Below are 26,925 nucleotides of genomic sequence, written 5' to 3'. Positions count from 1 at the left end.
GGGGGTCCATCAGAAAAAATGTCCTTTGTGAAGTGTACTGGAAGGGATTTGGAGTCACAGATGGGGCTGCTCACAGCCACAGGTGACTGGTCCAGGGACTCTAGCTGCCCCAGGCCCTATCCTGCTGCTCTGAGAAGTGAGGATGTCCATATCTCATGGGCCCGCAGCGGTAAATCTCTGGCAAGACCAAGTGGAGGCTTCTGCAGAGAAAGGACTTGTGATAGACACTGCTATTTCCCTCCCTTTTCCCTCAAAACAGAGCCACGGTTTTATTCAGGAAAACAACTTACCCAGCTAAAGTCTACAATTCCCAGCCTCCCATTCTGCTAGGTATGGCCATGTGACTGAATTCTGACTAATAAGGCATAAGCAGAAATGTTATATGGGGCTTCTGGGGAGGCTCGTATAAGGAGCGATTTCAGATTGGATATCCACTTTTTGCCTCTCCTCCTTCCTGATATTGGAACGTGGGCCAAATGGCCGGAACCTCGGAAGCTATCTCTTATTTGCGAACTTGACTTTGAAGACAGAAACCACACATCAGGACAGTGGAACTAAAAGGAAGGCTCAGTCCTTGTTGACCTTGGAGCAGCAATACATGCCCTGGGCTGCTTACCTTCGAATTTCTATTAATATTATAGGAGAGAGAAGTAAATATCCATCTAATTTAACCCACTCTGGTTTTGGGGTTTCTAAGCTAACTGATAGAGAGGCCTAGGTTCAGGTTGGGCTGGGAAGGCAATGAGGATCAGGGTGAATGTTTGTACAGGAAGGATCTTTAAAACATTGAACCATGGACAGGGCAAGGACACTAACGAATCAAAATGGATGCTGGTACAGGGATTGGAAGATGCTGTTGTGCTTGGTGTTGATTCTGGTTGCTAAACTGTGTGGAAATCGAGGCGTCCCAAGAAAGGGGTGGGCTGCGGGGCTGCAGAGAATACCATTCACGAAAAGCAACAGAGTGTTTCAATATTTTAAGATAGTCATTCTGGTGGACACCGTCCGTTTGTCACTCTGGAGCATGTGGCTGGTGAGATAGATGAGTGAAAGAGTTGGAAGAAGTGGAGTGGTTTCATGGGCCAAGGTCAAGGGTGGGCGTGGCGGGTGTCAGGTGGCAGCTGCATGGGGGAGTAGGCTTGGGCTGTGGTTATTTTAGGAGTGAGGTGAGCACTGATGAATATGGGGAGGGCTCAGAGTAGGGCATCAGGAGTTTCTGCAGAGGGAAGGGGGAAAGGCAATTAATGTTTACATTCTTCATTCTGCTTCACTTTCCTTTCACACTTGACTTCCTCACCTCTTCTCCTTCTAGCTTATTCTTATTCCTCCTCATTTGACTCTATTCCCTCTCCTCAAAAATATTAATATGGAACTGAAGTATATAATTCATGTATATTTTTCTTCTTTAAGAGATTTATTTCCTATTCTATAAAACATAAATGAGTAGAGTTTAGATAGTTTCCATGAAAAAAATGCAGAGAAATTCAAGCTGTTCCTATATGTGTAGTCCCTAATCAATTATTTTCTGTGAGTCAATGACCCTTAATAGGAAACAAAAGGGGAGAAGATCTTTACCTTTAGGAAGAAGAAGCCCATTAACCAGGCATTTTCTGTAAAGAACTCATTGAACTGTTTTAGTGACATTCAGTCAACAAACTCATTCAACAACTTTTTACTGCTGGTCCCTGTGCTAAATGCTGAGGATGCAACATGACAGCAACCAAACTAGAGTCTAATAATGGCTTTTTTGTGACAAATGTAAATTAATAGTAACTTGAAAAAATGTTAGTGAGTGTTTAAAAAATATGTGTGAACTTAAAAGGGTAAGTATAATGTAGAAAAATAAATTAACCTCACATCTCATAATAGCCACTTTCCCTTTTGATCTTTACAAAAATTGTTAATGAACAACTAATCTGAATTTTAGCTCATTTATCATCCTTAATATACACTCTTAATGAAGATTCTACAAGGTGAAAACATCTTTGGAACAGCTATTTCAGGTAAACTATTTCTAAATATTCAAAAGTTAAAGTAGAACGGAATGCAGTTTTGTGATTACTGAGATAATTTGCATCCCACCTTTCTTTTGCTTGGAGATCCTTTTTTATTAATGCTTCAAACTTCTTAATCTCATTGGCCACATCCTTTAAAGGAAATTCATTATCAGTTTTTCACCTCTAAAAAAACATTGAACATTTTCATTTACCACATTCATTCAAACTTATAAAGTGACATGCATTACTAATTCAAGCTAATTAGGAAGCAAGATCTGAAAAGCTACATTCTAGAATATTTTTCTATTCTGATTTGTTACTTTTAGACTAGGCTAAATATATCTAGAAGAAGGTGAAAATTGCCTAACCCAAATCATTCAGTTCACAAGTCTAGCTCTGACAGTACATCAAAGGGCATTTAATGAGAATAAAGATTATCAAACAGTCAGGATGTGCACTGTTAATTACAATTCTTTTAAATGAGAATAAGCGTTTTTTTAGACATAAATATTTCTTTAAAATCATCTTGAGTGTTTTATACATTTAAGGTTGTGCAACCTTACCTACACTATTAATTTGCTCTCTGAAAATTAATTTTAGCTGATCCTCTGCCTCCTGCAAATCCTTATTAATAAGCTTTAGTCAACTCAGGGAAACATGAGAATTAAATACTTTTACTAAAATTGGGTCAGAAAAAATGCCTCTGTGGGTAGTACTTTTTAGAATCTAACTATAGGATTTTTTAATATTAAAAAAAGTGAGGGGCTTCCCTGGTGGCGCAGTGGTTGAGAGTCTGCCTGCCAATGCAGGGGACACGGGTTCGAGCCCTGGTCTGGGGGGATCCCACATGCCGCGGAGCAACTGGGCCCCTGCGCCACAACTACTGAGCCTGCGCGTCTGGAGCCTGTGCTCCGCAACAAGAGAGGCCGCGATAGTGAGAGGCCCGCGCACCGCGATGAAGAGTGGCCCCCACTTGCCACAACTGGAGAAAGCCCTCACACAGAAATGAAGACCCAACACAGCCAAAAATAAAAATATAAAAATAAATAAATAAATAAAAATGCAATAAAATTTAAAAAAAAATGTGAATTAATATAAAATGCAATGGATTTAGAAATCAGAGAGACCTCTCAATCTCTGCTTTAACAGCCTTGTGTACTTGGGTAAAACATGTCAGTTTTCTGAGTCTCATTTTCCTTATCTAAAAAATGGGGAAAATAATACCCTACTTAGAGAATTATTTACAAATTAAAGATGATGTGAAGTGCCCAACACACAGCCTGGCATATAGCAGATGATCAATAAATGGTAGTTATTAATCTTTTTTCTTAAGGGAGAGAATATCCCTAACAATCATTATAGCAGTATGCAGTGTAGATTGCAGGAATTAGTATCAAAATGTAGTATTGTTCCCTTGTGAAATATAATGAGATGGCATCCTATTGGAATGATTGACAGCTGGTATGGTCTAGTAAAATATCAATAGTGTAAGTATCTTAAATTTAAATATGATGAGAGCAAGCAAGTTTCTCAAAAATCCTAACATTTCTAGGATTCATAGAAAGACAACATGGGGAGGAGGGTATTGAGGAAAAGCAAATAGTAGGAATGGCACATGCATGGTATGGGTACCTGGACTGGCCCCTGTTGTACCCATGGGTATCATGACCCATTACAACAGCACCCACTCTAGCATAGTTTGTTAGTGACCACAGAATCCACAACACAGGAGCCACACAGGTTCTGTCATTTAATAGAATTTGCCATCCCTGTCCTAAAGCTACATTCTCTGTTTCTGAACAAATAACTATAAAATGGATTGGATATGCATATGGTGGAGGAGTTTTAAATGAGAAGGGACAATACCAGAAGTAATTTGAAAAGGAAGTAGGGAGTTCAGGGAAGTCTCTCTATATGTTTTAGGGAAAGATCATCCTTTCATTAAGATAAACACAACACATTATTAAAGGGTTATCACTTACCTCTGCCTCTTTTTTCTTTTTCAACATTTTTTGAGTGTCAAGTGCTTTCAGAATACGGTTTGATGTGGGTTTAGGAATCTGTATGATAGCTGCTTGGATTTTAGCCATTATTTCATTTTGTCGTCTTCTGCTCAAGCGTTGCTAAATATCCCATACACATTAGTTTAGTTATTCAGTTCGTCAGAATAATATGCAATGTTATACACTCACAGGTACACAGATATACAAATTTTCCATTGAAATTTTCGGAACTCAGCAATTAACCAATGGACTGGGTGTTACAACTGTGTAATGTTAGGAAGCAAGTGTCAGTATAACTTATTTTGAAAAGTATGATATTGAAACACAATTTTGGAATCTCCAAATTATGCCGATCAAATGTGTGTATTTTCATTCTGGGTAGCAACCCTCCCCCATATCACGAAAGCATCTGAAGCATTCATTTCTACCAGACAACTTAAAAAGAGGTCAAGTTGTCCCACTGTTCCAAAGAATGGCAGTTCTAGTTCTTAGCCGCAGGGAGATGCGACCATCAGCAACAGTGGAGACAGAGAAAGGGGAAAAGTGAGGGAGAAAAAGGTGAGAGCAGGCAGAGCATGAGTCATGTACCAGGAGCTGGCAGCTCGGGCTGGATTCATGCTTATGCAATGCGTAATATAGACATAGGTGGCAAACAATATAATATGCGCTAATGAGTTTCTGGAAAAATTGTTCTATAAAACCTTTTAGATTTTAAAAGATCTTTGTTCTTCCTGGAGTTTTTGAAATTTTTCAAGTTTCTCAAAATGCATGTGGACAAGATCTTCGTTCGTGTGCCTATATTTTTCTTGAAACCTAAGTGTAACCTGCGTCAGATTGAAATCAGTTTGACGTGGTATCAGGTTTCTATGTCTCTAAATGAAGAAAGCATTTCAAGAAGATTCCATTATTAGAGAAAAAAGAGTATATTGTCATTATAAGCACACATAAAATTTGCCTTCAAAATAAAATTTCTGTGAATTACTACTGTTGATGGCTAAAGCAAATTCAAGTCCCATACCAATCACTCACACCCTTAATTGATGTAAGGACAATGAAAATGCATGATTTGAATGCCTTCTTACAAAAGTCTCATATATACTTTTTATAATTAAACTTTTTGCCCTGAGTTTGATTTTCAATGAATGGTATTTGTATCCTTACAAATACATTTCCATAAAAATAATTTATAAAACCAATTTCAACATAAAAGAGATAATATACAAAGCTAGATTCTGTCCATTACTTAAGCCACTTCCTAGTAAAAAGTGAAGAAATAATGAAAACTTCCAGGCCACTGGCAATGAGGGTACAATAGTAAAAGAAAATGAACTCTCAGTGATGATTGTGAAGTGGGACACAGAGCAATGGCTAACGTATTTAACTAAAACTTTTATATTCAAAAGTAATCTACTTAGAAGCTGATGACTTACTAAAAAAATTTTTTTAAATGGTACCATTGCTCAAACCATTCTTGGTCCTTCTTTTCTAAAACTGCCTCAGTAGATACTGACACTTACTCAGAAGATCAGTTAAGGCCCTGTGAGCTGTCTTTAAGCACTTACACACACCTCTGCTCTTTTCACTGTTAAAAATGTCCTGGCCTCCATCTTCACAGTGGCAATGAACATGTAAGGTCCTTCAACATCCTACCACCTCACTTCAACATATATATATATATATATTTTTTTTTCTTCAACTTAATTCTATTTCCCCCCAGCCCAGGAAATATCCATTGAGCCATCAAATAGCCTGCTGTTAAATGTGTGGAGTCAGAGTGCCTAGGTTTGAGGCTTAGCTCTACTACCTACTAGCTTCATGAAGTTGAGCAAGTTACATAAGCTCTCTCAGTTTCATCATCTGTAAAATGGGAATAATAAAAGTACCTATCTCATAAGATGGTTGTGCAGGTCAAATGAGATAATATACATAAAGCACCTGGAACAGGGCCTGGCATCTCACTATGTATGTTCAATAAATTTTCATCATTATTGATATTAACATGTAATAGACACCTGCATCCTCCACCTATATCAAAGAAAAAGGCATCTCTACTTTTTTCATAAGATATCTCCTCCTTCATCTGAACCATTGATTCATTCTTCCTCTTTTCTTCCCCAGAGGGTCTCCTTCCACTTGGGTCCTCACACCACTCATCACCTGCCACTGATTCTTTTTCTCAACTGCCAAGTTGTCCCAGTCTCCACGTCCATAAAATGAACAAATAATCTCACACTTCTGTTGAGCTTCTCTCCTGCAGCTACTGTTATTCTCTCTTCTCCTTTATCTCCATGTGTCTTGAAAGAATAGTCTATGCTCCATTCTTCCTCATCTCCACTGCAATCCACACCACTCTGCTGAAACATTTTTCTCTCCCCAAAATGTAAGCTCTAAGAGAATTGGGGTTTTTCCTGTACTACTCACTGTGTGAGTGCCTGACATAAAGTAGGATCCCAACAGATCTTTGTTCAATAAATGAGTAATTGACTTTGGAAGGTCACCGTGGCCAACATTAAACCCAATGGTTTTTTGTTTGGACTCAGCTCCACAGCACTTGTAGCACTTGTTTACACTGACTGTTTTATACTTTACAAAGAATTTTCTTATATATTGTTTTTCTTGAAGTTACCAAAAAACCTAACTCTCAGGCAGGTAGAGATAAACATCCTTGTTTTTAAAGTTGGAAAAAGTGAGACTGAGACTGTTCCAGGGACTGACCCAACGTTAACCAGCTTGCACGTGAAGGAAGCAGGATGAGACACTAAGTTATTGACTTTCAGCCTAATCTAATTTCTAGCTCTCTGTGGGTGCTGAGTTCATTCTGCTACCAGACTCATAAGGATGTCCACCAAGAGTAGACAAATCTAAAAGTGGAAGTAGCTCTCACATTTATTGTCATTGCTGCTTCATAAATTAAATTTTAAAATTTAATTATTTTCATTTATTTTTGTGCATTACATCAGTACAGTACTCCCCATTATCCTACAGACCTGGAAAAGTTAATGGCCTTCACTTATCATAAGGAAACAGCACAGGAACTACAGAGATTTGTCAACTAAAGAGTTGTATCAAACAATCAAGAGACACTTCATGAGTATTTGCAATGTTGAAAGCATTGTACTAGGCATATTTCTTGAACTTGAGGAACTAAAAATCTTGTGAGGCCATATGACAGATAAATAATGAAAGTGAGTCAATACTATCAGCAAGAGGAGGTTAACACCAAAGAGTAACGATTACCTGTGCCCTATGAGCTCTGCAGAAAGAGTCCATGTATACTGGGAAGGTTGCACAGAGTAGACGGAGGAAAGTTTGGGGGAAGCGGAGATAGGAGAAGGGTGAGCTTGGGTGGTAGAGTGGGAAGAGCAGAAATATACAAGTCCTATTCAAGGACAGGCTGCCAATCAATGTAGAAGAAAGACTCTATGCTGAGGGTTATGAAGAAATAAAGTTAGAAAGACAGAATGAGACTCTTTAGTGAAAGAACTTGGATGCTAGTCTAATTTGGTGACAAAATTATTTGTAAATTATCAGGTTTCTGAGCAGAAGAAACCAACAAAAGTGGAATTGAGGGCAGATTCACCTAGCGGTTGATTAACCTCCAGTAGAAAGCCTGAAGATCGGAAGCCGCATTAGTAGGTTACTGCAGTAGCTCAGCAGGAGGTCTGAGCAGATAGGATGGGGTAGAAATGGAAAGAGAGGAGCAGGCATAGAAAGCACTGGGAATTAGGAGCAAACAATTGATAAGTTATTGGCAATTGGTGGATAGGATGGAGAGAGGCATCAAAAATGGATAAATGCATTGAAAATATTAATATAAAATAAAACCCAAATATGGCCAATAACATACATCAGGGACATATATGCCCGATGGGGCTTCTTTGAGAATGCAACATCACTGCTGTGTCCCTTTACCAAGCTTTATACTGTGATATGCTTATAATATTTCTTTATGTACTTACATCTTGAAAAGTCTCGCTTTTCACGTTTTGAACTTTTGTATTTGTCAGGGGTTGCATGGTTTGCATTTCCACTCCAGTCAGCACACCTTTCTTTTTTCTCTGGAGAGCAATGTACAATTGATATAAGAGTTTCGTGGCCGCCCCAGGCTTTTCTGTGATGATATTGTGGGCCACATTCCGATCAAACTGCACACCCAGAAGGTGAAGTGTGGGCTCCAAGCGAGAAAAATTATTAAGTTTGGCACTTGAAATCCTAGGCATTAAAATATTTTACATAATTAGACACTGAATTAAAACAACAAATATCAGAGGTATTACCATGATCCCAAATTATGAATTATTCCATGTTCTTTTAAATATATCAATTCTCTCTAAAACCACTTAATCATGTAGATACATTGAGATTTTGTGTATTGTCCTCACTCCATGCATTTATTTCTCTTGAATGGCTAAACTAAAACCCATTAATTTCATATACTCTTCTACTTAAATAGATGCTAGAATTTCTGCAAGAAGCCAGTACAAAAACATAACTAAAGGCCTTCTTCTAAATGGAAAAACTTAACTATCGTTTTGAAAAATACTTTACTCAGAAGACAAAATTGCAATTTAAATGTCCATTTCTTTAAGTGATGTCATTACTAGAACCTGAAAATAACCTTATTTTCAGTTGCAGTGACAACTCTCACAATAACCCCCTCAGGCATTATCAGAAATATTTAATTAAATAACATTAGCTATACAACTAAATTAGTTATGTAATCTTCACTGTACACTTCATATTACTTCTTCAAGAATCGCTAAAGACTTTCTAAAATATATGTATTATTGAATCACCTATTATCAAATTAGGCTCACATTTTAGAAGAAATTCATTAATTCATTTATTAATTTACTCTCTCAACTATACCAATAATTTATTTAATTTAATAAATTTTTATAAATTTATTAAAGTCTTACAAAGATAAGACACCCTGCCCTTTAGGAGGGAAAAAGTGAGAAATAGTGGGAAAACAGATGAATAACAAGTAGTGATAAATTGATGTAACTGTTGTAATAGAGGTCTCAAATGACCTAGGGCTGTCAATAAGCCTATGAATCCAGTGGCAGAAAGAAAGCAAAAGATGTTAGATGCATTTTCAACTTTTGTGCCTCTCTGTGATCAAACTGCATGCAAATGTCAATTTTAACCACTGGTCTATTTTCTCCTTACTTTAACTTCCAAAAACTCAGTGACATTCTTTGATGGAAAAAATACACTGAATATACTTAAATATAAGTCAAAGTCACATCCTCTCCCTGAAAAAAGACGATACTTTAGAACAGAGGGAGTTGGCGGAATTTCTAATATTATAGGGTTACTCACTCAATAACTTCATTTTGGACTATAATATTATTTGGGGAAGATACAATGACCTTTAATGACCTCAACTGAATGTTTAGAAGCTGAAAGAGATCACTTAGCACTTCTTTTTTTAATTTATTTAATTAATTTATTTATTTTTGGCTGCATTGTGTCTTCGTTGCTGCGTGTGGGCTTTCTCTAGTTGCAGCGAGCCGGGGCTACTCATCATTGCGGTGCGTGGGCTTCTCTTGCTGCGGAGCACAGGCTCTAGGCATGCAAGCTTCAGTAGTTGCACGTGGGCTCAGTAGTTGTGGCTCGTGGACTCTGGAGCACAGGCTCAGTAGTTATGGCGCACGGGCTTAGTTGCTCCGCGGCATGTGGGATCCTCCCGGACCAGGGATTGAATCCGTGTCCCCTGCACTGGCAAGCGGATTCTTAACCACTGAGCCACCAGGGAAGCCCAATTAGCACTTCTTAAACTTTATATACTGTTCCTAGTATATTATTTCTCAAGAGATAGCTCTCAAGAAGTGGTTCTAAACCTTTTTTTTTTTTTTTCTTAATCACATATACCATCCTTTGGAAATCTGATGAGAGCTATGAAACCTTTTCCACAGGAAAGAAAACACGCATTCATGCATATACACAAAATGTGTATACCATTTGCGGGTATTTGTGAACATCCTAAAATCTAGTCTAAAAGTGCCTGTTAGCTGCCAAGGAGGTGGATCTGGGGAAATATAGGAATGATTTCTAAATATAAATAAGGAGCCAGTATCATGCAAAGGCCAATGTCAACAAATGTAGTGACACAAGACACTGAATTCCTTTTCCAGTTCTGTGGTGTAACTTATCATCCTATTTCCTCTATTTGGTTAAGTGTATTTAGTATGGCATACCACATCAACCAAACTTTGAATGAAATATTTTAAATTGATAAAGAGAAACAGATCTTAGAGGGGATAAGAAGAGATAAGGAATGCTACAAGGTAATCTTATCAACAAAAAGGGTAAAACATTCTTTTAGGTCTTCTCATGTCATGTCCAGTTTTGCAATTTGTTCCCCCACAAATGACCTTACAGTTTGAGATAACAAACACTGGACTAAAATGATTAGGGTACAGCAGACCATGTTTTGAAGAGTCTTATTGTGACAGAGGACGGTCAAATTAAAGACCTGTGTTCACATTCCTTGGACGGGCACCTGGCATCCCCTTTTGATCTTCCATCATAGTTCATCCTTTCATGTCCTTCCTATCCTAGGAGTCCCGTATGCCTTGTCCACTACACTTACTTGGAAAGATATGGCCTGAGAGCCACTTTTCAGAGATTTTGCCTGGGTCATAACCTTGGGCTTCAGAGGTTAGAGGCACCATAATTAGTGAGGGAGAATCCAAAAACAAACACTGTTCATTTCCAAATTTTATCAAAATTTAGCCCTGTACCCAATAAAAGTGAAGAACACTTCCCCTCCTCTTTCTTGTATTACACAACCCCCAGAATGCAGTGTAGCCTGCTAACACTAGGGTTCAGTGACACAGTAGGCTTTAAAATGACTTTTATGGTCTGGCCGAAGTGTCCAGGTGTAATAGTATTTCCCTCTGGAAGCTTTTAATATATACTTTAAATTTCCAACCAAAATTTTGGGAATATAACTGGTGTGTAAATTGGTGGAGTCCACTCTTGTTACAGTATATGCTCAATCAGTATAACATGATAATCAACAGTTGTTTTTGAACCCAGAGAATCCACTGGGACATCTTTGCTCTGAAGACATAGCATATGATGTAAATGATGACCCCCGAGGGGATAAGGAATGTATTCTGGGAAAAGTCTTCTCCCTCTCTACTTGCAGTCCTTATTTGCCAAGGGATTACCAATCTCCTCTCCTCCTTGCCACCTGGTGAGGGAATACATCTCACAAGGTAATTAGAAGCTGCCCTCCCAAGGGATATCCATGTTCCTTTACTTTTTATTCTTTTAACTAATCTGCTCATTTTTCACCCTCTGAGATGGACTAAAGATATTCCAAAACAGAATTCTTTCAGAGTTAGATGAGTTATTCTTAGGATTAAGTAATTCCCAAAGCAAATAACTTCAAATTAATAGCAACATAGATTTAGTTTACTGTTAACATTTTAGACTAAAGACCCTAGAAAATATTACACAAAAATCCCCAAATCATGAGCTCTGGCACTAGCTAGCTGTCTAAAAAACAGGCTTTACAAAGAAGGGTCCTTTTCCCCACTAAATACACTATTACAAAGGTCAGATCCACAGAGTTACTAATTCTTGCCTTCTTTAAAATACCATGTGCCCTGGAAAAAATGTGGGTTGTTCCAGGAACTAAAGATGGATAGTATTTGGTTGTCAGGACAAGTAGGTCCCTCTCCCCATGTTAAGAAAAGTAATGACTCAGTGGAACAGAAAGTGAGTCCTCTGCAGTGAGTGAAGGGCAGGACTGCTACACATGATAATACTCAGGGCACACACCTGTGCAGGGGTGGGGCAATACCTGGCATGAGGTTGTTTCAACCAAAAAGGGGCTTCTTTTTCTTTGCACAGAGGTCTCTCTGTTCACTAAGACCTGTGTCTTCACGGTTACCTCCATCCATATGGGGTCTCTATTTCCATTTCACACAAAGGTCTTCCATGGCCTGGCTAACAAGAGCCAACTTAGTACACGTGAAATACTGCATGCATGATCTGATCAGTATGGTTCTTTAAGTTTTCTGTACCGAACCAGATATACTTTCTGAAATCATTCATTTATTTAATAGAGAAACATTATTGTGTGCCTGTTATGGTCCAGGGACAATGCCTGGAGCACAGAGAATAAACATACTACGCAACTTTGAGCAACTTTGCAATCTAGTTAAGGAGTAAACATTCATATATTCATTATCAAACATTATTTGGGTTCCTTCACGTGGCAGTAACTCTGATAAGAACTGACATATAAATAAACAATTATAACTTAATGTGATAACAAAAAGGGATGCCCAAAGTGTTATTAAAACAAAGAGAAAAAAAAAAAAACAAAGAGGAAAAGAAAATTAAATCTGCTAGGGAACCAAACACAGTTTAGAGAAGAGGTGGATTTTTAGGTGGATCTTAAGGATGCATAAAAGTTTCTCATGGTGGAAGTGAAGGACGAATGTTAATATGCAAAGTTGCAAGGCATAACAAAAACACATGACATGTTTGTGGACCAAAGCAGTTTATGTTAGGGCTCCAGACTGGTGGAAAATGTGGCTGGAAAGGTGGATGAGGGTCACACAGGGAAGCATTTTGTAAGACAGGCCTTGAGAAACAGAAACTGGAATATCTAAAGTTTCTTAAGCTGATGGGGAAACCACACTTAAAAATGTGGGTGTAGAGCTCTATCTGCCTACAGAGACGTTCAAACAAGGTGTCTAAATGCAGGATTTATCAGGATATGCAGCCATTCATTAATTCAAAAAATATTTACTGAAAGCTAAACATGTGCCAGGCCTGTGATGGCCCTGGGGATGCAAAGAAAAATAACTCATACCCATAACTTTAAGGCACTTGAATGTACAATGTGCAACGTGAAAGAGACACAAAAAAAGAAACTGACAACAAAGTGACCAGTGTTATAATACGTAAATGTACAAGATAACTTTATAACTTTCATAAAGGGATAATAAGCAACAACAACAAAAAAGGATTGGAAACCTGGTTACATGCAGACCATCACAAATCAGTCTGGTCATATGAGAACTTGTGAGAAAGCAAAAGGAGAAAAGAAGGGCATAGACACTGACTTATCTACCCTGGAAATCTTATACCTTAGAGGCTGATGCTGGCTTCCGTTGGAGGGGAGGAAATTAAGGTAGAAGCAGAGTGGGCACAGGGCTAGGAGCTCAGGCTGAGGAGGCAGTTGGGGCTAAGCTGTGAAGGACCATGTATCCCTTGCCCTTGAGGAAGAGATGTGAGACATGGGGTGTAGGGTATGGATTAGAATGTTACCCAGTATGCTAGAAGCTTAAGAAATTGTCTGGGATTAGCAACAGAGGCTTATTTGGTATGAAAATGTATTTCCAATCCATGGCTCCTCTTGTATTATACTATTATTACCTGTACAACTAGCATAATCTGGATTGTGAAAGAATGACTCACCTCTAGAATGGAGGTACCAGATTCTTTTGCCTTAAAGTCTTGCAACATAGGTACTGCTCAATGGAAGCCTACCATTCCAAGCAACCAAAAACTAAGAAATACTTGAGTGGGAAATATCAGGTTAAAACATGGATATGGAGCAGGATGTCAGGAGTGGTAGAGCAAGGACCTCCAAAAATCCATTCCTCCATAAAGGCAAAAATAAAACTGACAAAAATTATGAAAATCAACTTTTTCATAACTCCAGAAATTATCCAAAGGCTTGTAACAATCTAAGAAACATTTATTTAAGAAAAAACTTAATCTCAGCTTCTCCCCAGCTCTACAGTAGCCTTGCAACAATAGAAGCTGTAAAAACCAGCAGCCTAGCAGCCATCAGAGAGGACAAACAGGTTTAAACCTTCTCAAAAAGTCCTATCCTCAAGACATTGTCATTATTTGATATTTTTTAGAGTTCAATCACTGAAAAAAGACTTATTCCCAGGGTATTAGTAAAAAACAATCAGTGGCGATTGTTTAAGATCAGAGCTACCTAAAGCAGTGATACCACTGGAGCAAATAAGAGCCTACCCAAAAACTTAAAAGGAAGATATAAGAATAAAATATCCCTTGGGGGCTTTGAAAAGCTCTGACATATTCCTGGAGATCTAGAGGGCCATATACATGTGTAGGAATGTTTGGATAAGCAGGAAAGACAGAAGGAGGCCCAAATCTCTCACCTCTGGCTGATCTTGAGGTTTTGTACAAGCAGGAAGTAAAGGCTAAGACAGGGTTGTAAACTATGAAAGCATTGGAGACACCTCAACAAACTCACAGTCTCTCAGTCAGGAAAGATTTATCAGTTCAAGATATTTTGAAATATCTCTGTTCATTTGCTGAGCTCTGTTCATTTGCTCTATTCACTAAGCTAACCAAGCAGAGTCTTCAGCTGCTGTACACAACAAGGAATACAGACTTTCCAAAATTAGTCCAAGAGAGTCATTAAACAAACAAGAAGCAGCAGCAACAACAACAAACCATGGGAAGGTGGGATAATCTGAGTTAACTCGTATTATTTTAAATGTCTATTTTCAACAATTATGAGACACACAGAGAAAAAGGAAAGTATGGTCCATATATAGGGGGAAAAAAGGTCAATAGAAACTCTCTGAGGAAGCCCAGATGTTGAATTTATTAGACAAAGACCTTAAGTCAGCTATTATAAATGTTAAAAGAACAAAAACAATCCATTTTTTAGCCATTAAAAAAGAAAGTATGAGAACATCTCAACAAAAATAGAATATCAATAAGGAAATTGAAATTATAAAAATAAGAACCAAGTGGAATTCTAAGGTTGAAAAGTACAATAACTGAAATGTAAAAATTCACTAGAATAGCTCAACAGGAGATTTGAGTTGTCAGAAGAAAGAATTGGTACACTCATAGATAGATCAACTGAAATTATTCATAGGAGAAACAGAAAGGAAAAAGAATGAAGAAAAATGAACAGAATCTCAAAACACATAAACTCATTCTAACCCTGAGAAAAAATATCAGACAAATTCCAACTGAGGAACAATGTACAAAATACCTGACCAGTTTTTAATTTTTCTAAACTGTAAAGATTATCAAAAACAAGGAAAGTCTGAGAAAGTATCTCAGCCAAGAAGAGTCTAAGGAGACATGGCTATAAAATATAATGTGGTATCCTGGTGAGATACTGGAACAAAAAAAGACATTAGATAAAAATTATAACAAATCATTGGTACAAAATGTACCATACAAATATAAGATGGTAGCAGTAGGGGAAACTGGATGTGAACAATATGGGAACTCTCTGTACTATCTTTGCATTTTTCTATAAATCTAAAACTGTTCAAAATAAGAAGTTTATTTTTAAAAATCAACAAAGCCTCAGAGACCTGGGGGATACTGTCAAGTATACCAACATACACATAGTGGGAGTCCCAGAAGGAGAAGAGAGAGAGAAAGAAATGGACAGAAAGGACTTTTGGAGAAATGATGGGTGAAAGTGTCACAAATTTGATAAAACACAGGACTGCAGGAATACAGAAGATATTAAAATGGGGCCCATCTAGAGATGAGGGCTTGCTGCAACCTTATAACTTTCTCTCCTTTGTACTCCTGGGACAATGAAGTATGTATATGTGAGGAAGCAGCAATTTCCATACCAATGGATGCTTGTCTGGTTTAGGGGAATCTTGTGATAAATGATTCTTTAATGTTAACTTTGGGCTAAAACCATCCAAATGCCAAAGGAATTGACCTTTTTTAAAGTAAGGAATAATCTCACTAACCTGCTTTCTGAAAATTCTGCAAAATCATCCTGAAGTGCAAACTTGTGCAAAACTTCTCCAATTAGATAGCCATTGGAAAATGCCTTTGCAAATGACTTGGGACCTGAATTTTAGAACGTAGAGATTAAAAAAGGTAAATATAATGTTGTACATAGAACTTATATATTTTCACTATATACACATAGAGTAAAACTTCATAATTTAACTTGAACTCAGAATGCCATGAAAATACTTCTAAAAACATCCTGTAATAACCAAATGAAAATATTGAAGTTTAACAGTAGACATCTTATAAAGACCCCTGAATAAATGTAGATCAGTACTTGATAACATATGACATTTTGAAGGAAAAGACAACTTTTGATCAAACCAAACAAAACACAACCAATAAAACATATAACCTTAGATCTAAAAACAAACCCTCAATATATTTTATAAAATTATACTCTAATACCTTAGTTATCAGTAAAACCTGTGGATGATGATTTCATATTCTGGCCAGGTAAGGTACAATCTAACTTCTTTAAACCTCAAAACTTAATTTTAACCATTTTGCAATGGAAATTTTACAGAAATCATCTGCACCTTCTTAAATAAAGCCTACTGAACATAATCAAGCTTTTCCTTGTTGGCTCCAGGGTTTACCCCAGTCTAGTTGGTGTTCTGTGCAATGATGGAGAAGCCCAGAGGAAGACAGACTTTGGAGCCAGAGATATCTATGCAGAAATCTTGGCTCTGCCTTTTACTAGCTGTGCAACCTCTTCCAAGCTGCTTAAGCTTCCTGAGTTTCTGTCCCCTCATCATATCTATATCTATCTTGGAGAGCTATTTTAAAGATTAGAGGTAATGTATGAGAATTCCTTGGTACCATGTCTGCTACATAGTATGCACATAATGATGAGTGCAGAAAAAGAAATTAAGTGTTAAACAGAATTTGCTTTCTTTAAAAGTGTCCTTAGTTTGGGGTCCCTTGTATTTTTCTTATGAAGTGAAGGATATAGGGTTACATGGTGTTCAAGAATGATATACAAAATCGATACATAAAATAAATATGTATAAATAAATATCATAGGACAAAGCCATCATCTCTCAAATGACTTCAAAATCGTCTGAAAATCTTCAATGTATTTCTATCAGAGTCCTTTAGGCAATAGCAATACTAAGTATCTATAAAATATTATATATTATCACAGTATCGCAAACTCATTCATACTGAATTATCCTCTTTTATCTGTTTGACTATTAATAAGGTGGCTATCTGAAAATGAAGAAAAACTAATTTCTTCATGATTTGTAGAACTGATGCTTGGTGCGTGGTTGCAGGGAGGTGAGTTGAGTTGCTCCACAAAGGCCACTGTACAGAGACCTTACTCAGAAGACTTCACATTATCATAAGACTCTTGCATATTTGACACCAGCCCACAATTTTGCCCAAAGCTTTCCTAATATCTGTTCTCAAAGTATTTGATACTCAATAATACCCCAATTCTTAGGTTAAATCAATATAATTATAAAGTAGTTTAAAAAGATGTCAACTATTCTCACTGACCCTGTTTACTTGGGGTGAGCCCCTAAGCTATCTAGCACTAGAATCTATTGACTGCCTTCTGGCAGCATACAGCAGTAGTCTTGGAAGCAACTGAAATCCAAATAGCTCCTTCTTCCCTCAAAAGGCAGAGGTGTGCCATCTCCTCTTGCTGAGTCACTGCAGATTTCTCCTTTCCTCACAGACTCACCACTGCTGGCCTCCAACACTATTCCCTGGTTTTCGGCTGCCACCACTGTCCTCACTGTGCCATCTGGGCTGCTCTGGCTGTGCCTTGCACCTCTTCTGTCTGTTGCTTTCTCCTTTCTGCTTCTTTCCTTTCTCTCTTCTATAGCCCGTCCCTATTCTTAGCTTTCTGAAGTGCCATTGGACATACAGTCATTGTCAGACTATGGATTCCTACTAAAAATCTAAAGACTATTATTTTGTATTCAGGGGCTACTGCTATGTTGCCTTTGGGTGGTCTCGTTCCCCCACTCTCACTGGATTTTGCACTTTGCCTATTGTTCCTGTTGACTGAAGACCTGAAATCTAGCCTGTGAATAACTGGGGAATAACTGTATCCTAGTCCATCACTCTCAATTTATCAGGCAAATGGTCTGTAGCAAACTCTTTGCTACAAAAAGTCACTAGAAAAATAAAATCATAATTCACTTCCTTTGAAGTGGCAGGACTTATTAATAAGGCAATTCTGATACGGTTAAAATAGGGGCATTTTGGATATAAAGGTCAAAGAAGAACAGTAAACACATTATTTCACTGTCAAGTAGTTTACTATAAATAAGTATGAAAGCATGTGTCTGCAGCTCTGTGTGTATTAGACACTTTCAGATTTTTTTTTTTTTTTTTTTTTTTTTTTTTGCGCCACAGGAACACAGAAGAGAATAATGAGTGAAGAGCTATAGCAAACAGCAAAAGTAACAGAGAGAAAACACATAGAAAAAATGAAAGAGGAGAAAAAAGAAGAATACATGCAAGAAATCAGATGAAGAAAAAGCAGATAAGCCAGGAATATGTAGATTAAAAAGTATGGAAAGGAAGATAAGAAGCCAGAGAGAGAAAGTGAAATGGAGAGAGGAGAGGGGAGGGAAACAGTAAGGAAAAAAGAAAACTCAAAGGAAAGATTTTTTTCCCTTTGGTTTATCAAATTTTCCTTCCCAGTAAATGTTCCGGAATACCATGACTAACTTCATGACAGCCACCTCTGTAAGTTAATTGGCACTCACAACTGGAATTACCTACAGGAAAGAAGAGGTGGGTTGACTCTAGGGTAAGGAGCAATGCAGAATATGAGAAATACATGAACCATGGGAGCCCAGTGACGTTCTTCACCCTGAGGTCTAAAATGATCCACATCTGGGAAACGTTGTTCAGCAGCCACTCAGCCATGCCTCCAGTCTTCCAAGCCTCAGATCTGACCCCCATCACTAATGTTTTCATTTGCTGAAATCTTTGATGTGGGCCTTTGTCTACCTTAGGCTGGGACAGAGGGCAAAATGGTCTATGTGTTTCTCCACCTGAGCCAGCTGGAGAAAGCACAAAAAAAGATAAGCCTTCTACATTCTAAATGGTAATGAGGAGAGCACAGGCTCTGGAGAAATATTCTCTAGTTTGACTCTTTGACCATTTATAAGCCCCGGGACTTTGGATAGTTACACAGCCTCAGTGTCCTGTCTTTAAAAGAGAGAGAGTGATGGGTTCTACATCCTGAGAGTTGGTTTGAGAATTAAATGAGATAATTGCATGTAAAGTGCGTAGCATAATTCCTGGCATATAGTAAGTGCTCAGTGATCATTTTATTGTTATTATTACGGCCTCCTAATCTAAGACAACAGGTTATATCAATTACACAATTGTTAAGCTCAGTAATAGATCCTCAATGACTACAGTACAAACATCTTTATTTAAAGGTAACTCAGTACTCAGAGAACAAATATTTGACCCTATCCTTAAATTCAGATACAGGCCTACTCTTGGGGCCAGATAAGCTATAACACTCTCGCCAGTCTGGGGAAGCACATGTAATAAAACATAGTTGATTTTTACAGCAAACCATTTGAGTGGGAGAAATAAAGACAAAACGTAGCCTCACAGCATTTCTGGTCAAGTTTTGCCACCAAATGACTAAAGAGATTTGGGGATTTGGGGATTGTAGACAAGGGGCTATAGACCTACACATTCTATGCTAAGTGTCCTTTGCTACTCCTTCACTAGAAGATCAAAGACCTAGCCTAGGTGATCAACCACATTTTAAAAGCCAAGCAAATTTACTTTCATTTGAGAGAGAGAAAAGCAGCTGTTGGTGGCTGGGTACTGGCCTGGCCCAATTAGGCCCTGGTGTTCCTAGGAGTTGGCCCAGCACTCACAGCTAGACCTTGGCCTTCTCCTGCTGAACATAATCAATTTCATATCACACTAACACCAGACAAGGCTACTCAGTGACCCTGATGGATTAAGACAAAAACAAAATCTCTCTGTAATCATGTCTGAACTCAGCCTGAAACAGTATTGGCCAAAACACAAAAAATGATCAAATATCATATCCCCCTATTCTGACTGATATGAGTGGCTGCTGCTTTTTCTTTTTCCTTGCTTTGCTCTCCCCACTTCCTAGATAAGTTTTATTAAGATATCCAATCATAGAGTTATCTATGCTTCCTTTACAGGTTCCAATTCAGAGCAAAGCGCTGCTTCCTTGAGCCCTCCCCAAAAAACACCTAACACAAACCCAAATGCTATAAGGCCTTTCTAACATCCTCTTCTTGAGATGCCCCACAGTTCCTCATGGTATGTGTTGCAACAAGTCAGTAAACTCAATTTTGTTCAACTACAAATGTATCCTGTGCTCTTTGGCTGGAGGACATTGACAATTTCTTTTCTTCCAGTACCAGAATAGGATGATCAATTTTTATAATTTTCTCCTTTGAAGACTTCATCATAATTCTCAAGATTTACTATCTGAAACAAAATCTCAGTTGTTATATTATATAACCTTCTTTAATGGTTAAAATGTTGGGTGGCATTCTTGGAACTTCATATCTTAAAATTTTGACGTTGATTTATACAGCAGTCTTCTGTTATTAGATTTGCTGTCTCAATTTCTAGTCAACAGAGGCCAAATTTCAATCAAGGAAAATGCTGCTGAACTAACCAGGAAATATCAAATAATTTGTTACATTACATGACAAACCATGTATTTCCTAATGACCCTGAAAGGCTAAAGTATGAGAAAATGTGTGGTTTAATAATACCTGGGGGAAAGAGGAATGAACTAAAAGTCAGCGTACTCAGAATCTGCTACTAACTTTCCACTACCTAGTCGTATAACCCTAAACAAATCTCTACACATATCTGATTTGATTTCCTCATGTGCCAAAGAAGAATTAAATGATGTCTAAGATCCTTTTTCAGATCAAAAATTTTATGTCTCTATATGGTAAGGTCACAGGCTAATAAAAGGTCACTACAACACATTATAAAATATGGTATATAAATAAATATTCAATAGGATTTTTTGATATCTCTATTTTTTTCTTAAAATAAAATTTGGTACTTTTGAAAAAGTGTGGACATAAGACCTTTAGTTAGTGTACAAGGGCACCCAAATTAAGTATAGTTAGTGCACAAGGGGTTAGTTAGTGCACAAGGGGGTCCAAATTAAGGATGTCCCTAAAATTTGGGACATCAGTAGAAAATATCACTCTCTAAAACAAAAACTACTGAGATTTAATACAAAAGGACAAACTTAGCCACCTATGGAAACCCACTTATAAAAAAAATACCAATTAACAAGGAATATAGGCCATCTCTTAAAACTCACAATTTATCTATTTAAATTTTTTACGCATCATGTAAATGATAATCTTGAAATGTATTAGTTAAACTTATTCAGAATAGAGATATGCTGCAATGGAAGAAAAATACACAAATATCATAATTTTAGAAGCTTTTGTAGTAGTAGTAACACTGGAAAATATCATTGAACAGTATGATTTCCCCAAGCACTGGGGGAAGATAAGGAGGAGGAAATCTGACTTTAATCTAATCTAACTTAATCTAATCGAATCTAACCACTCACTGATATCTAGATAAAATATCTCTAGAGCAGAAAAGTAAAACACATCAAGTATTAGCTTGATTTGAGGATTCTTTTGGTAATGTCTGATTTCTAATTGTCAAGGAGCAATCTGATCTATAAATTTGGTCTCCTCCTGAGTGTACCAGCCCACCAAGACTTGCATTACGTTCCATTGCCAGTATACGTTATTCTGCTGTCCTTTTCCACATGATGAATTGGTACTGTAGCTGATAAAATCAGCAGAATGTAATTTCTGTTAGCATGTGACAATTCCTAAGAAGGTGCTTTAAGTAATAAAGCAGAGCTTCTGAAATCACAAAGGTGAGGATCAAAGCACCCAGGGTGATCTTTTCGAGATGAACAAATCCATAAGGTTCAGTCAAAAACAGTACTTTACCCTATTTTTGTCTCACTCATACATTCTCATGTAATAAACAATTATTTACTAAGTGTCTATTATGTGACAGGCACTATAATAGACATACTTCTAAAGTGAGAGGCAGAAAAGTGGTTGAAATAATATTTGAGTATCTAGCTCTAGTATAGATGATAGGCACTGTGGTAGATATTTTCCATTTGCAATCTCATTAGATACCCTCCCAAATATATAGCAATTATTATTATTACTTCTCAGGGTATAAAATCGGGACTAGAGATCATTATTTATAATTTGGCTACTACAAAATCAAGACTTAGAGATACTAAACTTTCTTAACTCAGTTTTCTCTTTATTGGTTCCTTGTTACTATTGATAACAATGTTTAAGACTATTGAAACAATAAAAATATGCAAAATAAGGTATTTACAATTTTCAATATAGCTCAATCCAGAATCCAAAATAATATGGACTGTCTTACACATCCATTTTTACAAAGAATCTGATCTGTTCAGTACATGGAATTCAAATGCTTCTACTCATTTGTGGAGAATGTTTAGTTATGACATTTTGATGCCAGTTTCCTCTTACAGTGTATTCACAGGCGTTTTGTAAAACAGAGGCAATGCTTATTCTTGAAAATAACTGAGAGTTTGTAAAGAATTTTACAGCAGATCTCTTAGTAACATTATTCTATATTGCTTATTTTTGTTATAAAAATAATTGCTTGAATTTCAGATGTGATTTTGTGTTGAACAACTTTTTGTATTTTAAGACATTTCATTAACATATACGTCTAAGCATTATTTTCCAGGACAAACCGTTTAGTTAAACTTAACTCACTGGAGATCCTTAGCTTTAGTAACATAGATCTGAATCTTCAGGTGTTGACACTAATCAAGCCTCTGGTGACTCCCAGAAACCTCATTAAGTGGGGGGAGACTATTCTCAATTGAGGATCATTGAAATTCATTTTCTTACTGCTGATATTCAGGGTAGTCCAGACAACACAAAATTCAACATGAGATGCTTTATCCAAATTGACTTCTACCTTTCAGAATAATCCAGAAATCAATCGGCTTTAGCTACCCCTCCAATGACAGCAATGCATTCACTTGGCATTCTCATTCTGTTTTCTTTGTCCCAGCAAGCAACATATGGACTCAACCACTTTTTAAAAACACCAATAAATCAACCTTTGCCATTTAAGCTTCTAGGAATTAGGTTATGCCCTGTGAAGTTACAACACGCCTGGGTGGTTGAATTTCTGTACTGCTTGTGACTTCAAATTGAACAATAATCCTCATTAAAAGGAGCTCAAATGAATACATTTGGGAGGGTACATTTTTTAAAAAATATATTACCTAAGCATAAACTCTAATATATAATACAGTGCCTAAGAGCACTAGTCAAAGATCTAGCTTCGGGGGCTTCCCTGGTGGTGCAGTGGTTGACAGCCTGCCTGCCAATGCGGGGGACACGGGTTCCAGCCCTGGTCTGGGAGGATGCCACATGCCGCGGAGCGGCTGGGCCCGTGAACCACAATTACTGAGCCTGCGCGTCTGGAGCCTGTGCTCTGCAGAGAGGCTGCGATAGTGAGAGAACCACGCACCGCGAGGAAGAGTGGCCCCCACTTGCCGCAACTAGAGAAAGCCCTCGCACAGAAACGAAGACCCAACACAGCCATAAATAAATTAAAAAAAAAATCTAGCTTCAAATTCTAGTTCTAGGACCTACTAGACGGGTGACCCTGAACAAATTACCAAGCTCACTCAGCCTCTTTCGCTCATCTGTACAACTGGGACAATGCCTCTTAGAGCTTTTTTAAAGATTAGAAAAGAAAAACTATGTAAAAGGCTTAGCACAGCGTCTGGTGTAAATACCTAAGTACTCAAGAAGGGATAACTTTAATTATTATTCTTCTTCCATTTATAAACTTTATTAGAGAAAATAACTCTTATGTAACCCTCCAATACTTTAAGATACTTACTATATTTCAACCAAAATGTTAAACCTCTTTTTCTCCTATTTTGTCATGTGATGTTTGAGCTACTTCTTTGATTTTATATTTGTAAGGCTATACTGTATTTTCCTTTCAAATTATAAAGGCAATACAAGCAAAAAGCCAAATAACACAGATGTATTAAAAAAAAGCCAGTAATCTTCTTTCCCAGGGTAACCAATACCAATACACTGGTTTATATCCTTCCACACTTCTCTCTATGCTTACACAAACCACAAAATGAAGAGTTCCGTGTATGTCAACAGCCCAGTATATGCCTCTCCACACTTTTCTCTCACACATCCTCATGCAACAATGAAATTATACTGGTTACAATAAGCTATAACTTTTGTGTTTTACTTGAGCATTCTTTAGGTCAGAAGTTATAGCAACTAACTCATTTGTTCTAACAACTGCATAACAACCCATAGCATCATCTACCCAAGTATTCTGCTACTGAAGGTTATTCAAACGGTTTCCATTTTTTTTTCTTTTTGCCCCTACAATCCATGTAGCAATAAACATCCTTGTTCAAATGTCCTTACATATTGGTGATTTTATTTTTGTATGATAGTTTCTGTAAAGTAAGATTTGGCATTACTATGTCTCAGGGACTATTCTAAATGTTTTACATTTATTATCTCATTTAGTCTTGACACAACTCAATGCAATATTATTATTACCCCTATTTTGATTATCGTAAAATTTAGGTAAATAAATTGCCCAAGGTCACTAGCTAGTAAGTGTGAATAAGTGATTTCAACCTAAACAGTCTGGCCTCCAAATCCTTGCTCTTAACAGGACCCTTACCCAGCAATTGCCCAATTACTTTCCCCAGAGGTTGTACCCACTTACAGTCCTTCCATGAGAGTTCCTCTAAACCATTCTAAGCCTTCCATTGTACACCATAGGATGGCTTATCTAATGACAGAAATCAACTGGCAGTGTGCTTCTTAGGTGCACAAATCCTATCTTGTTTGTTTCCAAACACAGTTGAATGTGTGCCCTACAGTCAGAAAAGCCTTTTACAATATGGAATTTGGTTACTTAGGGGATTGTCTCTCTCTTTTTAGGCTCCTCTTAGCAATTGGGATCAAAAAATGAATATGTATTGCTAGTGAATGGGATGCAGAATACTGCAGCTGTCTCTGCTAACAGCTTCCACCGTTATGCTTCAGGAAAGCAAACACTGGGAATTTTCCATTTATAGTTTATGTTATTTAAATTCTTACTTTAAAAATCTCCAGTCTTTTAATATTCACGAATGAAGTAATTCTTCCTCCTCCTCTCACAACCAAAATTCCCAAACTGATTACAATTAGAATGGCATATTACTGTTTTTATATATTTCTTATGAATTTTATTTACTTTTCTCAAAAGTGTTTCAATATACAACAGAGTCTTAGGGACTTGAGCAAAGGGTGCGGTTTTTATTAATCAAGTAAATAAACCAAATTAAACTCAGCAATTTGTAACTGCTTTTCTTCGGAAGAGTATATCTTAAGGGCATGTTATTACATTTTGGCTCCTATGGTGAGAAAGGAATATGAAAAGAAAAATGCTAAACGCCATCCTGAGATCAGCATCGTATTTTAGGTGAGGAACAGTCAGAGACACATGGGATGATCATAGAATCCTGGGGAAAAAAATTACTGCGGTTCCCAGGGCATGTGCCGGTGGTGGTTTGGCAAAGAAAAAATCCGGGTTTTATGCCTCAAGAAAGGCAACTGGAGAAGCTCCAAAGTTAAAGATCTTAAACGCTGATAACAAATACTGTGCGGCTGCTGAAACACTACTGATCTAGTAAATTCTGTGGATGACTTAAGACTTAAGGTTGAGTTGGCACTATTGCCCCTCTGGTAGCAAGTTGGCATTATGCAAGGATGAAATGATTCGGTCTGAAAACCTCTTGCTTTGAGCAAAAACTGTACCAGCTGGAAAATGAACTGCTTAAGAGACAACAGAAAGAAGTTGAATGGGGTGTAGTGCTATTCTGGAATTTTGGCTGTCACAGAAGGTGCCAACATGTAAAACTGCCTCTGTGGTTGTGAGATTTAGAAACTTGGGGCGGCAACTTCATGGCTCGGGTAAAATCAGGTTAGTGAAGAAGGTCAGCTTTGGGAAGAGTGAAAAGTGGTCAGAAGCAGCTAATGTGTACATTTGAGCTGAGACTGCTGAAATTTGTAAAAGTTAACATATTCTGCATTAACTCATTTCACACACCCTCCTCTCCTGCGAGGCAGTTAGGTATGGCAAGTATGACTGGATCCATTTTATACTGGAGGAAACACACTGGAAGAAGGAGAAGGTATTGTAACTTGTCCAGGGGCACACATTTAGTAGCGCGGTAGCTGGCTTTCAGGCCTCATATTTCGTTGGCTTAGTAGCACACCACGCTTGAGTGTGAAAGGAGCAATGTCAGGGCCAGACGATAGAGTCCAGAAAATTCTTCTCTCCAAAGGAGCAAGGGAGCCCTCCCTGAAGCCTCTGATGGCTGAGCACCATGGTAGGTCAGAACCTGCGGGATTGGGACCACCGTGCTGATGGATAACTCTGAGCGGCAGAGCGGAGGCGGGAGAAGCCCTGCAGCGGCTGAGGTGAGCCGGAGCGGGCAGCTAGCGCCTGCCCCGCCACCTTCCATCAGCGCGCCGCGCTCCAGGCTCCGCGCCCCGCTCGCCCCGGCCCGCTCTCCCCAGGCTGTGACACTCACTCACGGTCTGGGACACCTTCAACTCCTCGTTGAGCCACTGGCACAGGATCTCCGACATGGCTCGGCCCGCGCCTCCCACCGCAGGCAGGTGCCAGGAACGCGCGGGAAACCCAGTCCTCCCGCCCGCGTCCTCCTGTTGCCAAGGGCGACCCGTTGCTAAGGAAGCGTCTCCAGGCCAGAGCTAAGGGAAAGGCTGGGAGAAGAAGGGCGCCAGAGCCCAGCCGAGGAGGACAGAAAATCGTGACTTGCCCCCTGCTGGCGGGTAAGACCTGGATGTGCGCAAGCGCAGTGGGCTTCGAAGGCCGGAAGACGGTGGTGCGGACTCTCAAGAGCGCTAAGTTAGCAGGAGTGGGGTGCGGAGGGGCGAGGCAGGGAAGCTAGTGGACTGAGCAAGGGGTTCTTGGACAAGCAGAAAGAGAAGGAAAGAGTCTTGATTGAAAGGGAATTTTTTTCTTCCTGTTTGTCTCTT

At 38.2% G+C, this 26,925-nt stretch overlaps 1 protein-coding gene across 1 annotated transcript in view; it reads right to left on the bottom strand.

Annotated features, from left to right (window-relative positions):
• Positions 1–26,586, bottom strand: part of SPEF2 (sperm flagellar 2) — a 179,011-nt gene extending 152,425 nt beyond the window's left edge. Inside the window, 6 exon segments of the mRNA XM_061187701.1 lie at positions 2,083–2,147; positions 3,980–4,120; positions 4,702–4,872; positions 7,960–8,212; positions 15,745–15,847; positions 26,457–26,586. Coding sequence (XP_061043684.1) covers positions 2,083–2,147; positions 3,980–4,120; positions 4,702–4,872; positions 7,960–8,212; positions 15,745–15,847; positions 26,457–26,514 — 791 coding nt within the window. The 5' untranslated portion in view covers positions 26,515–26,586.
• Between the last annotated feature and the right edge of the window lie 339 nt (positions 26,587–26,925).

This window comes from Eubalaena glacialis, chromosome 4 (assembly GCF_028564815.1).
Source record: "Eubalaena glacialis isolate mEubGla1 chromosome 4, mEubGla1.1.hap2.+ XY, whole genome shotgun sequence".
Classification (NCBI taxonomy): Eukaryota; Metazoa; Chordata; class Mammalia; order Artiodactyla; family Balaenidae; genus Eubalaena; species Eubalaena glacialis.
The sequence above is the reverse complement of the archived record's forward strand: the minus strand, read 5'-3'. Positions and strand labels throughout refer to the sequence as shown.